Source organism: Symphodus melops, assembly GCF_947650265.1.
Source record: "Symphodus melops genome assembly, chromosome: 1".
NCBI lineage: Eukaryota > Metazoa > Chordata > Actinopteri > Labriformes > Labridae > Symphodus > Symphodus melops.
Genome location: NC_136691.1, coordinates 9,183,982 through 9,202,184, shown reverse-complemented (window position 1 = coordinate 9,202,184; position 18,203 = coordinate 9,183,982). Strand labels below are relative to the sequence as shown.

Genomic DNA, 18,203 nt, shown 5'->3' with positions numbered 1-18,203 from the left:
TAATAAGCCCTTTTAAAATGTATTTTATTTATTTGTCTTTTTCTGTCCTTTTAATTCCTTCTGCAAAACCAATCACCCTTCAGGAAAAAAAAGTTTGAAGTTCAGTTTAGTTGAAATCCTGCTAATTTTTAAAAATATCATTGCTGCTCAATTGAGCCAGTGCTTGTCAAACTGTGTGGGCGTGGAGACATGAAAGCACGCAGGTGGATCTCGCAGGGGCATTGCTGAAAGGGGGGCCCTGTTTGACATCTGATTAGCCACCCAAGATGTCAAGCCAAAGTACCAAACTATGATTGGCTATTTGCCCAGACAGAGGCAGAATTTATGTTTAAATCAACTATATGAGCTGTTTCACAACAGGCTGCTAAAAGTGTATTTTGTATTTCAGTTTGTCACATTTTAAATGGTGCAACATCTTTTAGATACTTTAAAATTTAAAGTAGATATTATAAGTGTATATGGAAAGGTAAATAAATGCTATTTATTTCTGTGGTTGCCCACACAAACATATTGGGTTACCATTAACCATTTTGCTATTATAGTTATTCAGTTTTTTGGGTGGAGGGAGTGAAACCTTTTTCCTACTCCAAGGGGAGCTTGACAAAATTTGTGAACCAATGAATTAGGCACTTAACATTGTAAATGGTGTGTCTGTCTTGAAGGAATTCTACATGGTGTAATAAGCTGAATAGAGATTTTACCTTCTTCAGCCTATTCGCTCTGTCCTGGACCTGCTGTGTAGTTTGGCGCTGCACCTCAATCAGCTTTGCTACAGCGTCGCCCAGCTGCTTACAGAGGAGAGGGTTCTGCTCTCCAAACTCCTGCACTGCTACTCCTAACTCCACCAAAGAGCGAGCACAGCATTCGGACTCTTCACAAAGAGTCTGTAAGTGACAAGAGGAGAGGTTGGAAAGTGTGAAGGTGATGTGAAGCGGGAGGGGAAAGAAGGAGAATGATCAGATCACGTTCCACGTGGCTATCACTGTTCATTTCAGGACATTTGGGGGATAAGGTTATTGCTTACTTAAAAAACAATGTGAACACTGTACTTGTCAGTATCATAAACAGCAGAGACAGGAGGCAACAAAAATGGCTAAAAACACCTCTAAAGCGCTGGAACATATCGTTTGTCATCTGTGGTTGCACATGAGCAAAATGATGTATTGGTGTCCTTTAGAGGAGCTGCTAGCTGCGAGGTGGAGTAGTTCAATTTATGACTCCAGGCTTTGTACATCTGGAGATGACCAGAGGAGTAGGGGAAGAAAAAAAGAGTTAAGGCATTAAGAAGGAGAACAGGAGGGAAGGGGCTCGCTCTCCCAACTGGAATACTCTATTAGAAGTGGGTCACTGTTGAAGGCTGAATTCAGTGTTCACTATTCCAACTCTCACACACTCATTAACCTCAACATCTGCAAAATGAATAGCCAATTTAACAGGAGTTAATGACTTGCTAATTAGTCAATCTGTCTGGTTGATTACTTTGGTCTCTTCTTTGGCCTCCTCGAGGTCGGCACTCTTGTATTCCATTTTCAGAGCAATGGTCTTCAGCTTCGCCTCGATGTCCTGGAGTCTGGAGCCAAAGTCTTCTTTCACATCTCTTGTCTGTTGCACTTCCCTTTCCCTTGCCTGGACCTACATTCAATGGAAGAAGAAGACATTAAACTTAATCAGTCAAAAAACATCAAGCTTCTTTGAAATGCTAAATGATTAAAGATATTTCAGCACGCACTCTCTGAATTACAAAAGATCGATCCAGTTTTACCAAAATTTCAAAGTAGTCCAAGAATGGGCGGGTAAATAACTTTCTATACACTGTAAATATACAAAAAAGTTGGTGTTCATTTTTTTTGTCCAGCAAAAAATGAAATACATGCAATCGTGTTCATAACACAAAGAACACTTAAAACAGGCACAACTTGGATGAGAAACTGTCTTTACAACCTTTCGACACGACACACAACTGTAGTCAAGAGTGGTCACCTGATCTTCAGCAGATCCAAGAGCCAAAGCCACCTCAGCCAGCTGCATGCTGAGCTCTGAGGGCAGACCAGCCTGAAGGTCCTGGTACTTGGTCTGCTGCAGTTCTGTCATGCGCTCCACACTCTGGCGCCTGCTGATGACCTCACCATGTGCCGTCTACAACACAAAACATCACATGAGGAACATCACAAAGTACAGTTTTTTTTTCTGTTATAACATGGTATTACATGACATGCTCAATGTATATACCAATCTTTACACCTGTCAGACAGGATAATGTATACAGAAAATGGTCTACCTCCAGCTCTGTCAGCAGTGAATCCAGATCTGCAGTTGGACTCAGAAGTAGGCCACGGGTGTCTTGGATCCAGCCTTTAACTAAGCCAAGCTCCTTCTCCACCTCCTCTCTCTCCCTCAGTTCCTGGTGTACCTGGGCCCTGCTGGCCTGAACTCGCAGCAGGAGGCTGGAAAAAAAACTGAGCAGTGAATAAATCATACAAATGATCTCCCTTTTTTTATTGGTTTCTGTCCTTGATTGTAAGTGGCTACTCCCCTCCTGGCAACTTTTAAAATAAAAATCCTCTACAGTTTGTGGATGTGGTTCATTTTGATTACTTACCAGTCATACTGCTCCTGCATGCTTCTGATCTCTTGTAAGCAAGGCGTCTCCTCATGTCCATTTGCAGTCTTCTTCTCCCTCTGCTCCTCCTCATCTCCTCTGAGGCTGCGAGTGTGTTGACCCAGCAGAGCAAGGATGGACTGCTCCCTCTCCACCTCCAGCATGAAGGAGTCATGATACTCCTGGAGGCTCTGAAGCGCCGCCCTGGTGGCTGCCTTCTCAACGGTGCTGTCAGGGACACGACTGTGGAGGTCTTGGGACACTGAGCGAACCTTCTCCATCTGAGAAAGGTAAAGGTTCATGCGAAGCAGCATTTTTACATGTATCATTAATCGATAAACCTTTAGATAAAATACTATTCAGTTAGACATGTGCAACTGTACATTCAGCATCACACTTTTTCCACCAAACAACCTTAAGTAGTTAAAATGTGCAAAAGCAGGCCAGCAGCGTGGAGGAACCTTAACTGTAAAACAGAAAAACCTACATTTTTACCCGCAATCTTTCAAAGTTAATCTTCAGTTTACGATATTCCCTGTGACTGTCACAGGCAGAAACAACAGCCTCCAGATGCAAATGCAGCGAATGACATCATGTAGAGTAGAACAAAGGGGCCATAGAAAACCAGTGGACAACAGGAAATATGCCACATATGAGGAAGTGACCACCATTCCTTACAGTTTGACCTAATTTCCTACAGTATGAAGGAGCAGTGTTTTGTGGGAATTCATTGGAGTCTCAACTTGAAATAGCTCAAAAGGCAACTTAACACTCTGTGTTTTGGCAGGAAGAGCAACTGGACAGAAGCCTGAAGTTACATCACTGCACACTGACTAGTTTTCAGTTGTGCTATGTTTGACCTAAATGTTCAGAGGCAAAAATAACTTTGTGAACGCGTGAGTTTGTGGGCTGTAAGTGTCATGTGAGAGAAAAAGGCTTGTGTGGGCTGCTGGTACGCTACGAGTTAGCTTTACACTGTATATTTTTGAAGCACACTCAGCCCACAAACAGTGTGCCCTTGAGAATGGAGAGCAAACACACTCTCACAAAGGAAACCATGCACAACTGTAAAAACAAAAAAAAAAAGAGTTTACATAGTATTATCTCGTGTAACATCTCCTACCCTCTCAGTGAAGTTCCTCCACTCCTTCACAGTGTCCTCCAGTGCCCTCTCCTGGGCCCGGGACACACTGCGGAGCCGGGTCCACCTATGCCACAGAGATGACACTGAGTGGCTGATGACAGCTTTGCTGGACTCAGAGATGATCTGCTCTAACTCTGTTGCATTCTCCTTCAAAGCATTCAGAGGCAATTCCAGCAGGTCGATGTGAGCCACAAGAGACTGCAGCCAAAAGAAGACAACAGTCATTTTTCATGAAGCAGTCTGCTGAATCATTTATAACACAGGGAAAAAAAAAAATTGTGCAGACACACAAATGAACGAGGAATAATGCAATAATACTCCAGTGATTAAATATTAATGTGCATCTGTTTCCATGACAAGAACAAATATGGGAATTTACCACAACAGCCACAAAGAACAAAGCACGTCATGCAAGTTGAATAATTTCTATAAACATAAGATTTTTTTTTTTTTAAAGGGATCTACATTTTTACGAGTGTTACACAGTATCCCACCTTGAATCTTTGGCACTTTTCCTCTGCCTGGTAGACACTGATGGCTTTAGCAGTGGTGAACATGGACATCTTGATCTCTGTGTCATTCATCTGTTCAACCAGTGTTTCTTTTTCATGTTGGACGGAGGTCCAAAGAGTTGCACAACTAACAAAATTGAATAAAAGAATAACTTAGTGAACATTTATCATTAACATTTGTAGTTTGTGGACTGCACATGCCAGCTCTATGTATGTATATGACTTCATGTTAACATTCATACACACCTCTGATGCAAATCTCTGTTAGCTTCCATTTGCTGTTCAATTTTTCTTCGTCTAAGGTGCATTGCCTCAACCTTTTCTCTGAGTTCACTCATTGCTTCTGCTTGCACAAATTCCTCAAGTAGAGGATCCAAAGTTCTCAGCTCCTCCAAACCAGCTGTGGAGTTTTTTTCCTGGGCTGAAATCTCTTCCAGGTCTTTCACACAATCTGTCTGGTTGTCAAGCTCCACCCCTGAGCTGGCACTCTGGAGCACAGCTGCAGCAGAGTCCATCCATGTCTGAACGCACTGCAGAGATAAGTGGTACCTCTGGACCAAGGAGAGGGCTTGATCCACCGCCAGCTAGAATACGCAGAGGACAATTTAATCAACTTCACTTTTTGAGACATACAATATGAATTACTGCATACAAATGAGGTTGGAAATGCATGCCTAATATAATCATTACATCATGCATGGACCTGTCAGACTTTTTTTTAATGACCAGTTTAAGGCCTTGAGTTATGATGGAAATGTAATTTGGGATTTTAGTTACATTTAATCAAGCTTTTCATCTAAAAAGCCAAAAATCAAAATGATCCTCTGTGCAGAATGGCGTGAACTATATGATCCCCTTTCTCTCTCTTGTTATGTCAAAGGGCTCTGCTGTGCTCGAGCCTTTTAGACACAGGACTGTGGAAAGAGTTGGAAATCTGGGAGAAAGAGAGAGAGGGGGAGAGAGAGAGAGAGAGAGAGAGAGAGAGAGAGAGAGAGAGAGAGAGAGAGAGAGAGAGAGTGGGGAACAACATGCTGAAAAGGAGAAACCTCTGACCTCTCGAGGACTTAATCTTCTGTCAATGGTGTGCACGCACTAACTGCTAGGCTAACGTCACCCCCGGCTGTTATACTTCTAATTACAATAAAACTTCACTGAATCTTTTGGATATGGCACTTAAAAATACTAAATCATGTTATGAATTAATAATAACATAACTTCTAATTCAACCTTCATGGGTCTCTTGAACTGTCTCTTGAATGTTTCAGCTTCCCTAGGCTTTTTAATATTAATACTCAGGGCAAAGAGGGGAATAAAAGTAATACTAAGTCGGTGTGAGCCGTGAATGAAGGATTAGATTACTGCTTTACAGTATTTGGATATAAACTTTCCAAAAGCATTAGTTCTATAAAAGTTGTACTCATCATTGTACTTGTTTTTATCATCAGTATTTATTACAATGAATGTCAGTGTTTTGTTTTTTTTTAAAGGATTATTTTTGGCCTTTTTGCCTTTATTGATAGGACAGATAGAGTCGGAAAGGGGGAGAGAGTGGGGAGAGACATGCGGGAAAGTGGCCACAGGCCGGACGCGAACCCGGGCCGCCCGCGCGAGGAGCAAAGCCTCGCAACATGGTACGCGCGCAGTCGCTGCCGCTGAGCTATCGGCGCCCCCGAATGTCAGTGTTTTGATGCAGATCTTGTCCAATATGGATAATGTGCAATGTATGTTTCTTTTTTTGGTTGGTATGTGTTTCTCTGTTTTCTCTGGATTGTGCTTGTTTTTATTTATCAATGCTACTGTGGAGGCAGCCAAATTCGTGCAGCACTCAAGGCCAAGACTAATTCCTCCCAAGGGGACTATAAAGTATCGTATTATTTTAGATTGTAATTGACCCTATTGTGTCATATCATAAATCAATTAAATGTTCCTTTGAATGAAATTTACAGTATGACTCACCAGTTTTTTGTTGATTCCTTGTTGAACTTCAGCGCTCAGCTTTTCCATCTCCCTCAGTTTCTCTTCTATGAGTTCAGGGACAGCTTCTTTTCTACTGCAATACCTTTGCTTTTCTCTGCTTCCCAAGGCGTCTCCTATTCTCAATCTACTTTTCACTTCCTCTTCCACGATCTTTATCTTGCACTTCTCCTCACGCACTCTCTCAGTTTTGACCTCTGAAAGGGTCAATGGTGCGTCTGATTTGTCCTTGATAGTCGTCAGCCATTCCAACATTTTCTCCATCTCTCTAAAAAATTCCTCACTTTTTCTCACTTTTGTTTCACTCTCCTCAACAGAACATTTGACTTCTGTTCTCAACGACTGCAGTGATTCGAGCCGCAGCGCGCTTTCCTGTAAGGCAGCAGCATCAAACTTCAGACCAAGGCCTTTAGTTTGTACGTTACATTCTTCAGCCTCGGAGGCCACACAGTCCAGACTTTCAAGCAACAAATAAAGATTTGTGATTTTATCGATGGCAGCTACTTTTGTGTCTGACTTCAGTCTGACCAGCTTCTCTTTCACAGATTCTGATTCTGAATCAACCCTGTTGGATACTCTGTTGTGTTCAACAAGAGTTTTCAGGCATTCATCCGAGTGTTTAATTTTCAGATTATTTCTCCTCTTCAGTGTGTTGTAGACACTAACCAGCTGCTGTGTCTCCACGGCTCTGTATTGCTGTCCACTACTTAAAAATCCTTCGTTTTTACCTTGAAGTTCTCTCACAGCGGGGCAGATATGGAATAAACTTTCATTAATAGTTTTGTATTTAATTATTAGCTGAATACATTCATCCTCTCTAATACTGATAGTCTGCTTCTCCAGATTGTCAAACTGCTCCTGAAGCTCCTCCAGTGCATTACGAGTTACATCAAAGAAAGTGCTGAACTCTTTTCGCTCTAAGATTAATTGTTGGACTCTGTCTTTTTTCTCTTTGGCTAGAGCTAGGATGGCGTTGTACTGCTGAGGCAGAGCATTGAGCCTCTCGTCTAGGTAGCAATGATCAGTCTCGTTCAAGGTGGGGAGGATCTCCTGGCCTATTCTTTGGACGATGAGAAGAAGGTTCTCGTACTCTGATGCTTGTTCTAAGACATTCTGAAAGTTCGACAGTTGTGTTTGCAACTCAGAGTCATCGTCAAAGTTTCTCAAATTGATTTCAGGAAAGGTGATGGCATCTGCCCGTCTCAACCAGTGGCAAGTCTTATCCAGGTCAACCTGGAAATACTTTCTTGAGGTCAGAGCTTTCTCTAAGCCTGCGAGACGTTGGGTAGTCATTTGCAGTGCGGTTTCAAACGCAACCTGGAGCTTCTCAAGTCTTGACAGGGTTTCCGCTCTCTCTTTGTCAGTGGCATCTCTCTCTAGCTCTCTGCCCTGCAGCCAGAGAGATGCCAGCTCTCTCTGGTATGCCCGTAAACCACTCTGGACACTCCAACAAGCTGCGACCTGTTTGGATAAGTCCTCAGGCAGAAGTGCTATGTGGTCATCTATCAAAGCTTTCCTCTCCTGTTGTTGCACCCAAGACAGTGCTCTCCCCAAACCCTGAAGGAACTGTGTCCTCTCTGTAAAGGCCTGGGGGAGAAAAATGTATATTACAATCATTACCAATAATACAAATATCTTCAAAAGGATGTAGCATATTCTTAAGGCAATAGAACTAAAGCAGGGACACATTTCATCCAACTATTTCAAAAGATCAGAGGAAAGTTAGGTCAAAATGTGAACTCTGCCAGCATACATTATAAAAATCCAGCTGCTAACCTTACTGAGATATTTCCTCCGTTGGGCCACCTGAGCCCCCAGAGCCTCCACCTCAGCTTGAGCTTTCTCAACAAGCTCCTGCAGGCGTCTCTTCTCACTCAGGCCCAGTCTCGAGGCCACAGTCTGGGCCTCGCTCACTGCCTGACCGAGCAGCTGCTGACGAGCCTCCAGTTCTACGCACACACTCAGATGGTCAAACAGGAAACTCTGGGCCAGATCGGGGGGCGGGCTGGTTTTCAGTGCTGAGGTAAGAGTGGGCCGCTGCTCCTCCACCCACTCCCGGGCATCCCTCAGTTGGCTTTCAACACGGGTAAGATCCTCAAGTGTCTGCGCTGAGTCTTGGATCTTCTGTTGTATAAGGGATTCAAGCTGGGCCCAACGCTGCTCCAGATGACCCACCTGGTGTCAAGAAAAACACTTTTAAACAACACTGGATGCTGAATTCCAGTATTTCCTTAAATGTTCTGACATTTTCAAAATGAGCTGAATGTGTGAACACAAACACTTGAATTTTTTTTTTACTTTTTCCACAATTTTTCCTTTCAGCCCTCTCGTTACATTTCAGCCTCAGTAAAAGTGTACTGCCAGTGCAAGCACAGGGGGGAATATGTTTATATCCTACCTGCACATATGTTTATATCCTACCTGTTTATATCCTACCCCCCCCCCCCCCCACACACACACACACACACACACACACACTTAACCAGAGGGACAGGACCGAGCCAAGTGGAAAGAAAAGTCTTTTCATCTGTGTGCACATTACAAACCAACAAACATTAACTGGGTGACAATACCGCCACATTGCTTATTGTCAGTGTGGGATTGCAAATTTCCATAACAAGCGTTACCTGCTGTTTCACCAGCTCCTTGTCTAGCAGGCTTAGTCGAGGCAAGATAGTGTGTTTCTGGTCTCTGAGGTCTTCCAGAGTTGCCCTCTGCTCTTCTAGGTCACTGGAAAGCTTCCTCAGAGCCTCGAGATGCTCACTGGTGCTTTCTGTGTCAGCCCTATGTATACACAGTTATGGGATGCTGCACATCAGGACTACACAGAATGTAGTTATAAAGATGCCATAGATGTATTTTACTGAGGGAAATTGTGACACCAGAAGAAATGTTTGGAAGTTTATGTTGTAGACAGAAAAGCTTAATACCTGGCAAGGTAGTCCCATTCTCTGGATACTTGATGGAAAAGTTCCTCCACAGCAACAACAATCTCCTGGTACTCCCCACTTCTCTGCATGTCCTCCCCTCGCTGAGCCTCCAGCTCTTCCGCCCGCTGGCCCAAGTCCATCCAGCTTCTCCTCAGTCTCCTTATCTCCTCCAGGGCAGGAGAGACCTGTCCGTCTGTCAGCCTCCCAACAGTGTCACTCAAATGTGTAACTTCTGATTGTTTCTCCTTAATCTGCTGAAGGAACTCCTGCAGAAAAGATAGAGTATATTCAACACTCAACATGGGTGTTAGCTGATAAACCTCACCAGTCCGGATTGCTTTATCTTCTTCCCACAAACCACACACTACCTGTGCCTTGTCAAGCTGGTTCTGTGCGATCTTGGGCTCCAGCTCTGCTGGCCTCCTGATGAGGCTCTGAAGTTGCTGCTCTGTCTCTCTCAGCTGGGCCTCCAGATCTGCCTTCTGTTCCTCAATATCCCTCCAGCTGTCTGCTACCTCCTCACACAGAATCATTCGCTCCTCAATCTAGACACAAAAGACAATGGAATGCATCCAAGATAAAAATCTAAATGTTCAATTCCAAAAGCTGAACACATTGGTATGCCGGAAACCTTTTTAATAGTAATGTAAGAGCTCACTAACCTGTAGTTTGACCTGCTGAATAGCTGCTGCAGTCTCCCTGACCCTCACCTCAGACAGGTCACATGTTGAGCACACAAGCTGCAGGTAAGTGCTGGCCTGTTCCTGGAGCGCACGCTCTTGCTTTACCTGCCAACAAAAGACTCTGTTAATGGTCCTGTCATTTTATTAGCAGATAAAATGATTTCTTCAGACATTTGCAGAAGCTCCATACATTTCCTTTGACATTAATAATGAAAAGCAGGCATGAAATTAATTCAAAAAGCAATTAGGATATTTATATTGCACACTCTTGTTAAAGTAAAGGCAGGTTTCACCGACAAAATTTAGGTGCAACACTTGCACAATGCATGAATCTAGTCTACAAAATTTTATTAAACTCTTGAGAGATTTTTTTTATTTTAATTTTTTATTTTATGTAAATAATGTGCATAGTTTCTTGGCAGGCAGGCACCATAAGCATTCCACTAAACTTTGTATCATTCTGTGTCTATGTTATTAATACACGTGAATTTGTGCTTACCTGTTGTAGGGCCTCCTCCAGGCTGAGAGGAGGATGAGCAGGTGGCTCAGGCTCCTCTGAGACAGAGGTCAACCAGGTCTGGCACTGCTGCAGTGTGTCTTGGAGACTCACATGTCTCTGTAGTTCATGATCCAGACTTTGATAAACCTGTTAGATACACAGATACATTTCATTGATAGACCAGTAAGGCAGGCTTAAACACTTTTGTAACACTTTTCTATAAAAGGAAAAAAACATAATTTTAAAGCTCTTATGAGGAGGTTTTTGCTTAGTATAAAACGCGTTGAAAATAAATACTTATGACTCCATATGACCTACAAAAGCAAACCAGACAAGATTTATTATTATTATTATTATTATTTTTGCATCTTTAACAGTGGCCGTTCACTGGTCGGTGTCAAACAAAATGCTTAGCTCCACACTGCAGAGACACTTTGTTTACATCAACAGAAAAGATTCATTATCAGTTATACAATTGACTGTTCAAATACAGCAGATTAGATTGACAGTTTAAATGTACACAACAAAATCAGCAAATATCACTTTGTCCAGAGGGGGTGCCAAAGTCAACCCGAACCGAAAGTTCCTCACGGGAGCTTCATGAAATGTATAATCCGGAAACTGCTACACATCAGTTCAAGAATGAAACTGCTCTGAGTTAAAAAAAAAAAAAAAAAACCTCATTACAAAAGCAAAACACACAATCGAAATAGATAACTGCTACACTCTCAAGCTTTTCTAGCATTGCCTAAAACAAAGAAAGATTAAATGATAAAAGCGTAAACAAAAAGGCGGTTATGAAATGTTGTATTCGACAGGTGTTGAATGTGGAGGCGTCCGTGCCCTCCAGGGGAGAGCAAAACAGAAAGGTCTGATTGACAGTGCTAATATGAGAGCCCCAAAGAAGGAAAGAAGGGGGGCATGTTTTGGCAAACCGCCCAGTGTATTTGGCAAAGGCTAGGAGGTTGGCATGGTGGCAAGTGGCAGGCAGGATATTAGAGCTGCGTTGTGCTGGGACGTATTTGGCAGCTAAGGTAATACTGGAGGCACAGTTGTAGAGAAGCCAGCAGTGTAGTAGTAAAGTGTGGCTGGATCACACAATGCCAGATTGGATGTGTGAGTGCTGGTGAAGGTGGTGTCTTGGGAGGTGAGCTATGATGACAGAGTAGAGGTTGCCAAAATGACAGAGTGGGGCTGGATTAGCGGGCTCGCCAGAGCTACTGCATAGTGGCGTGTGACCATTTTTGGCTCAGGCATAAAAAAGTGAAGCTGACAAGGGGATACGCAGAGATTAATACGGGGAGATTGAGTTAGTGATTTTGGCTGGTGGGGTTTGCATGAGTATGACTAATGTTGAGCTCCACTTTGGCAGCCTTAATTGGTCGTGCCCTCTACACTGGCCCTGAAGGGCTGTCTTGAGACAGGGGTTTAAGTGTCAGAATGGCTTAGGATTAAGAGGATGCCTCAGCTGTTGGAATATTAACGGCACTAAAATACATGCTTGTGTCTGCGCTTGTGTGGTCATATCAATGACTGCGTGTGCTCATGTGCATACATCCAACAACCATTATTAACACATAATAAACATGTAAGAACCATTTCACAACTTCAAAGAAGAATTCCCACCCTTTCCTCCTCCTCCTTTTTCTCCGCCCTCTCAAAGTCGACACCCCCCTCCCTGCTACCCTTCCTTCTGTTTCCCATCTCCTCCTCCTCACTCACTCTCTGTGCCGTGCTACAGATGGCAGAGTAGCTGTCTCTGGTGCCTTGCTGGTGAGCCTGAACCTGCTGTCTCAGCCTGCTCTGCACACGGTCACTGCAGCCTTGTACCAGGTGCGCTCCTCGCTCCTTCAGACCTATCAAGCGATCCTCAAAGCCTGCTATTTCCTCCATGATGGCCTGTGGAGGACAAAGTTACAAGTAGGATCATGTTAGACAGAGTCTCCAGTGAAAACACAACAAGTTTGACTAATATCTATAAATTAGGAGGTCAGAACTTTTGCTTTGTAAATTAGGCTTAGGTGCTTGGGTTTTCTAAATTAAAGAACAGCTACAGGGTGTGTTTTTCTATACACTAGTAATGCATCAGTAATAAACATATCCCCGTTCTATTCAAATCATTTTGATGTTTGCAAAATTAATAGGAATAATGAAGGCCTTCTGGAGCAGTAACCCTCAGAAATTTAATTTTGCCTGCATTAAACTTAATGGTCATGTACAAACACATTTATAATTCATTGTTAGGGATGACAACACCTATATAGCCAACATAACCATTTTCCTAACTTGAGTCTATCAAAACACAAGACAACAAAGCAACATCATCTGACTTGGACTCAAACGCAACTTACATGAAACAGTATTCAATTGAATCTCCTTACTGAAGTCTGCACCAAAAGGAATTATTAATTATTCCAGACTTGATCTATGATTGCCACAGTCATCATACAATAATGGCTATTGAGCAGAACAGTTATCAAAGCAAAAAGGTTTTGTGTTTTGCTGTTTGTTGAACACCTTTTAAACAGAGCCAACTTTTCACAGTACGAAGGATAATATGTACATGAAAGGAAAATAAAATTACAACCAACAACAGAGACAGCAGACAAAACAAATACAAACTAAATAGACAATAGTGCAACTTGTCAGTCCACAAAATAGCAGCAGCCAAACCAGCAGAAATTACTTATTTTGAAAGGCATAGTGCATTGTGCACTGTTTTTGGGGGGGTTAGTGTCCAGCTTTTTTTGGGTAGGTAAGTTGGATTAAAGACAGATCAGCAACCATCCAACTTTCTGATAACAACAATTAAATAACACATCTGACAGCTGAGCAAATTCTTAGCAGCTTACTCAAACTATATTGAATCCATTTAAAAAAAAGGAAACACATTTTTTTGCGACAATCTCAACAAAGAAATAAAAGGAATACAACAATAACACGATTGGTCACCTTGTGTCTGGCCAGCTGTTGTGTTGCTGCCTCCAAACTGCCTCCCACAGATGGGTCAGGAGTCACCATCCTGCTGGACATCTGGAGTAGCCAGCGCTCCACATCCTGGAGCTCGTTGTGGTAAGCTTCCTGTTCCTTTACCTGTCCATCCAGGTTCTCCACATGGGCCTGGTCAACATCATTTCCAAATATTAACACACAGACATATGAACCTGAACAGTTTAACACAAAATAAAGCATCTTTACATCTACAATCCTGTCGCTGAGTTAAATACCCTTCACCTGTCCACTAAATTGAAGTGAAAAAACAAAGTGTTATTGTCTATATTATAAAATACTAAAATTCAATAAATAGTCTAATGGGTAGAGTCATCACATCCATGCATTAACATCTGGCTGCAGCGGGTCCCCTGAATAAAACGATTTGTCTACTTTGTATTATGATGCCAGTTAACAGGCTCTCACCATGGCAGTATTACAGAGTTCAGCGTAGTCTCTTTTTAATCTGGTCACTTTGTCTCGGATGGATGGGTAGTGGACAGAGGTGAGCAGAGCGTCTCCTTTCTCCACCACTGACCTGATGGATCCATCATGGGACTGAACCATCTGCAGCAAAGCCTGTGGACATACATAGACAATGTTTATCTTTAGTATTATCTAGTGTAGAAGAGTAACGATCTGTAGAGCTGGTCAGTGTGTCATAAAGATGTACTGTTGATGCATTAGATTGCTTAGTAAAAAAAAAAAAAAAAAGGTAAGCATTTTCCTAAGCACTTCAACATATATAAAGCAACGGTAAGTTCTGGAAAAAAGAAAAGCAGTTAAGTAAAATACGTTACGTTTTGTAGCTAATGGGCTAAGACCTGCAAGGACCCTCATGTGATGCATCAGGCTAATGATATTTAGTGACATCCAGGGGCCATTCGGACCCAACAAAAAGCAACATTTCTGAGTACTATCATGCTCTGAGGGTCTTTTTCCTCACAATTTCAATTTAAATACAAATCGATGTGATTGACAAGATTACATCATGGCTGCTATACCTTATACTTAGCCAGCAGTGCTCTCCGTTGGTACAGTTCAGCCTTGGGCTCCACTGGGTTGATGAGCAAAGCCCTGGTCTCCACCAGCCACTGGGCTTGAGCCTTATAGCGGTCCTGGAACTCTTTAGCCAGCAGTAAAGCCCGCTGCAGAAAGCTGTGCTCATGCCTCAGCCCACCTGCGAGCTCCTCTAGCTGGCCGAGGCGAGCCTCTACCTCTCCACCTAAACTCTCAGCTCCCGCTTCGTTCAGGAAGCCCGCCGCCTGCTCTGCTCGCTCTCTCAGGGATTTCAGGAAACTGTGACCATGTTGGAGCTCAGACTGGAGAGCCTGGGTGAAAGAGAAAACAGAAATACAACTCAGGCTCGTTGCTGCAACAGGTTTAACAGCATCACAATAAAAACAGCCATTGAATGACCCTCAGTAAGGGCATTTCACTCACTGCTGATCTAAGGAAAGAGACTATAACACAAAAGCTGCTTCTTTCTACTTGTTTACCAAATGCATTGAATACAGTAGAGTACATGTTTGGGAGGAGAAAATTGTACAATAGTAGCTTCCACGACTTTGAGGTTCAAACGCAGTCTCACTCATTTCTTTGTCCTTCACCTCCTGTGCTGCCCCAGTCACACAGACCAGCCTGACTGTGTGTTTGAAAGGCTTTGAACTCATCAGGTAAGCTGACACCTGCATAGTGAGGTGTGGAGAAGACTTGGAGGTCATGGTGTGGAGAAACCACTGTGAATAATATGAAAGGAGGACCCAATTATAAGGACCCTTAACGGGCAGCAATAGCTGCAGGGGTTTCCAGGGCAACCACAACACATCACATACACACGCAGACTCACCTCCATGGGACATCATCAAGCTTTCATCATCAGTCTATTATTGCTTGAGTTGAGAGTGGCTTCACACTGCAACAACCCCAGGCCCCCAGCTACTGCTGTTGATAATATAATATAGTATAACAAGACCTATGTCTCTTAGAACACATCCATGTCTGCTGCTTAATACGAAGCTCCAGGTGAGTTCATCTGTGCAGTTACAATGGTGATGTCCCTGCATTATGACCTCAATTGGAGACACTCAGTATATCTGAATTCATAGATGTGTTTTTCACGCGTGCACTAAATGAGTGCTCTGCAGTTAAATGCCATTTGAAGTAGATTTACTTCTGTGCAACTCATTTTATCTGCTCCTCAATTCTCATCTGATATTGGGTGTCCTTCATGGCAGCACTGCTGGTTTGTTCCCATTTCAAATGATACTTTCGAGATTATGCTGATATTAAGAATGTTATTGAGTTTACATGAAGTATTTTAAAAATATTTTAGATTATGAAAAGGTATCATCTCACTGTCCAAACCTAAATTCACAATTCAGCAGTCTCGGCTTAACAGTACCACTGTGGTTCAGTCTCACAAGCTCTCTTTGCTGAAAATAGCCAATGATGTAAACCTGCCTCATCTCATACAACTGATCATAGATTAATCCATGTTACCGTAGCAAAGCATGTAGTCTACATTGTACATGAGGTCCTGAACACAATGTGCCCTTTATACTGTTCGCTGTCGTGCATCATGTCAGCCCCAATTATCCATGTCAAGTGTCTTGTGTACTCACTGTAAATCATGATCACTAACATCTCTTTCCTGTAATGTATTAGTCCTCAGGCTCCATTATCTTCTGCAATATATCTACTGTGGCACAAAAAAACACGTCTAACAGTTACCAACAGAGGTAGGATATTAGTAAAGAGGACATATTATCAGAGCATTTTTCTCAGTGTTGTAAGACTTGAGCAGACCACAAACAAAGGACTGGATGGATTTATTTCACATTTTTTGTGGGTCTATAGACACCCTGGTTAACAAAGTTAACATTCAAAAACACTGTAAAAATAGATTGCCCTTGAACATCAATACATAAATGGATATTCACATTGTAAAGGAGAAGGACAAACTTATCATTTCCTTGGAAGCTGGTGAGTTGAAGATGCTTTTAGGAACACTGTAATGCAGAATTCAGTACGAAAGTATCAAACTACTATGGTAATTACTTGAAAACAAAAAATGAGAAGGTAAAGCTTCACAAGATGGGCTAACAAAAATATTTGTATCTAACCTAACCCATAATACTCAATCCTCAATTTCCTCCAATACATCCCATCATATCTTATTGTTCTGTATCTTGCTGTTTCCTGTCATACCCTGCCCTGTCTCATTGCATTGCATCGTGCTGTATTCTGTTGCGTATCATTTCACATCTGTTTTTTCCAAGTCATTTTTGGCTAATTGTACTGGTTTAGCCAATTCAATTTCCTAGCAGCAATGTCCAAGCTTGTATGGTATGGTGTGGTACAGCATGGTATGGTGTGGTGTGGTATAGTAAGGTATGGTATGGAATCGTACGTTATTGTAACAGGGGGCAACACTACTCTATAACTTGTCCTTTCAACTTTTACAACTCAGCATTAAATGAAGTCTAATTCCAACTAATGGTCCTTGACATTGTTATTGACTACAAGTCTTATGTCAATGTATAATGATCCTCGCTTACAGAAAGGCCCTGTGGCTCTCTCTACAGGAAAATGAGTAAGTGATAGAGCACTTGTGTGCTATCAGCTGAGCTGGAAGGACACATGTGGTGACAGAATGTCTTCAGTCTCTATGCAGAGGCAGAGCATCGATTCCAGACAGGAATTACTGCAAAGCCCGCACCAGATGATGTACCGTAAATGTGTTTGTCTTTAAATGCCTTCGTGGATATGTGTGTGAAGAAGACAAAGAGAAATGAGATGAAGCGTTACATAAAGAAAAGAAGCTAAAAAAATGTGTGAAATCACAGAGGATTCATTGGTCTGAGAGGCTGCTGCGGCTTGTTAGTTAGTACTTTGGACGTGTTTTGTGGTATGAAACGAGTGTTAGGGGAGAGAAGTGTGGGTGTGTGTGTGTGATATGAAGCGGTAAGGGCACTGCATCAATTACAGTGTCTGTGCCAGCAGGCTCTTGACACCGCCGCTTCTTCATCCTCCGCTTCACTGTGGGAGGTCTCTCCCTACAACTATGCTTCCTCCAAGAGGCAGTTGCTTTGTCTTCATAAAGAGGCAATCGATACACACATTCATCACACACACTCAATATGAACTATGCCAAGGGAACTGTAGTGGAGATTTTTTCGTATTGCAGTGTTTTCAAGCAGGGCTATTTCCCTCTGGGTGATAGACGCCGCAAAAAAAAAAAAAAAACGGTTCTAAATATTTTTCCACAGCGTATTTTTTTTTTAATTTAAATACTGTCAGATATTAAAGGAACTGAATGTTTTGCAATCCTTAGATAGTTTATGCATATCTTACTGGCCAAGCAGGTTGGAGCTGCCAAAGAAATCTGTCCCCTTGATCAGGTACCGTATGTTGCTTGGCAGAAAATTAGATTGCACAAGGACATTTCTGCTGGCTTTGATACTGGAATCATATTAGTTTGTGCTCAAATTCTCCGTTCGAACTGAAGTCTTGCTAACTCATCAGTTTACCATGGTAATATCCAACCACTGCACTGATTTATTGCAACATGCTCAGGGAGAAGTATGAAGCTCAAAACTGCAGCTTTTAATCAAATGACCAAATGAAGGTGTGACTGTGAATTTAAAACATCAGAATTTTTGGTAAAAAGATGCATACCTCTAGTTTTTTCATCTTTCTCTCCATGGCGAGCCGGTCAAGAGGTTCCTTGCTGTCGGTCAGTGCTGTGAAGTTTTTCTGAGTGGAGCTGAGCCAGTCAGTGAAAGAGGAACAAAGGTGCTCAGCTTCCTCGATGCTCTTCCGTTCCTCCTGTAGCTGCTTGATGGTGTCCTGGATGAAGAATTAAGAAT

General features: G+C 42.5%; 1 protein-coding gene across 2 annotated transcripts in view; it reads right to left on the bottom strand.

The window, feature by feature from the left end:
- Positions 1–18,203, bottom strand: part of syne1a (spectrin repeat containing, nuclear envelope 1a) — a 286,238-nt gene that overhangs the window by 199,267 nt on the left and 68,768 nt on the right. For both annotated transcript variants that reach the window (XM_079360699.1, XM_079360700.1), the window contains exons 68-87: positions 18,013–18,183; positions 14,337–14,663; positions 13,759–13,911; positions 13,294–13,461; positions 12,064–12,240; positions 10,342–10,488; positions 9,822–9,947; positions 9,528–9,704; positions 9,160–9,425; positions 8,857–9,013; positions 8,006–8,404; positions 6,212–7,816; positions 4,502–4,839; positions 4,238–4,382; positions 3,723–3,941; positions 2,600–2,880; positions 2,279–2,444; positions 1,981–2,136; positions 1,480–1,632; positions 702–884 (exon numbers count right to left, since the gene is read on the bottom strand). In XM_079360699.1, the coding sequence (XP_079216825.1) occupies positions 702–884; positions 1,480–1,632; positions 1,981–2,136; positions 2,279–2,444; positions 2,600–2,880; positions 3,723–3,941; positions 4,238–4,382; positions 4,502–4,839; positions 6,212–7,816; positions 8,006–8,404; positions 8,857–9,013; positions 9,160–9,425; positions 9,528–9,704; positions 9,822–9,947; positions 10,342–10,488; positions 12,064–12,240; positions 13,294–13,461; positions 13,759–13,911; positions 14,337–14,663; positions 18,013–18,183 (5,514 nt within the window). The remainder of the gene's footprint in view (positions 1–701; positions 885–1,479; positions 1,633–1,980; positions 2,137–2,278; positions 2,445–2,599; positions 2,881–3,722; positions 3,942–4,237; positions 4,383–4,501; positions 4,840–6,211; positions 7,817–8,005; positions 8,405–8,856; positions 9,014–9,159; positions 9,426–9,527; positions 9,705–9,821; positions 9,948–10,341; positions 10,489–12,063; positions 12,241–13,293; positions 13,462–13,758; positions 13,912–14,336; positions 14,664–18,012; positions 18,184–18,203) is intronic.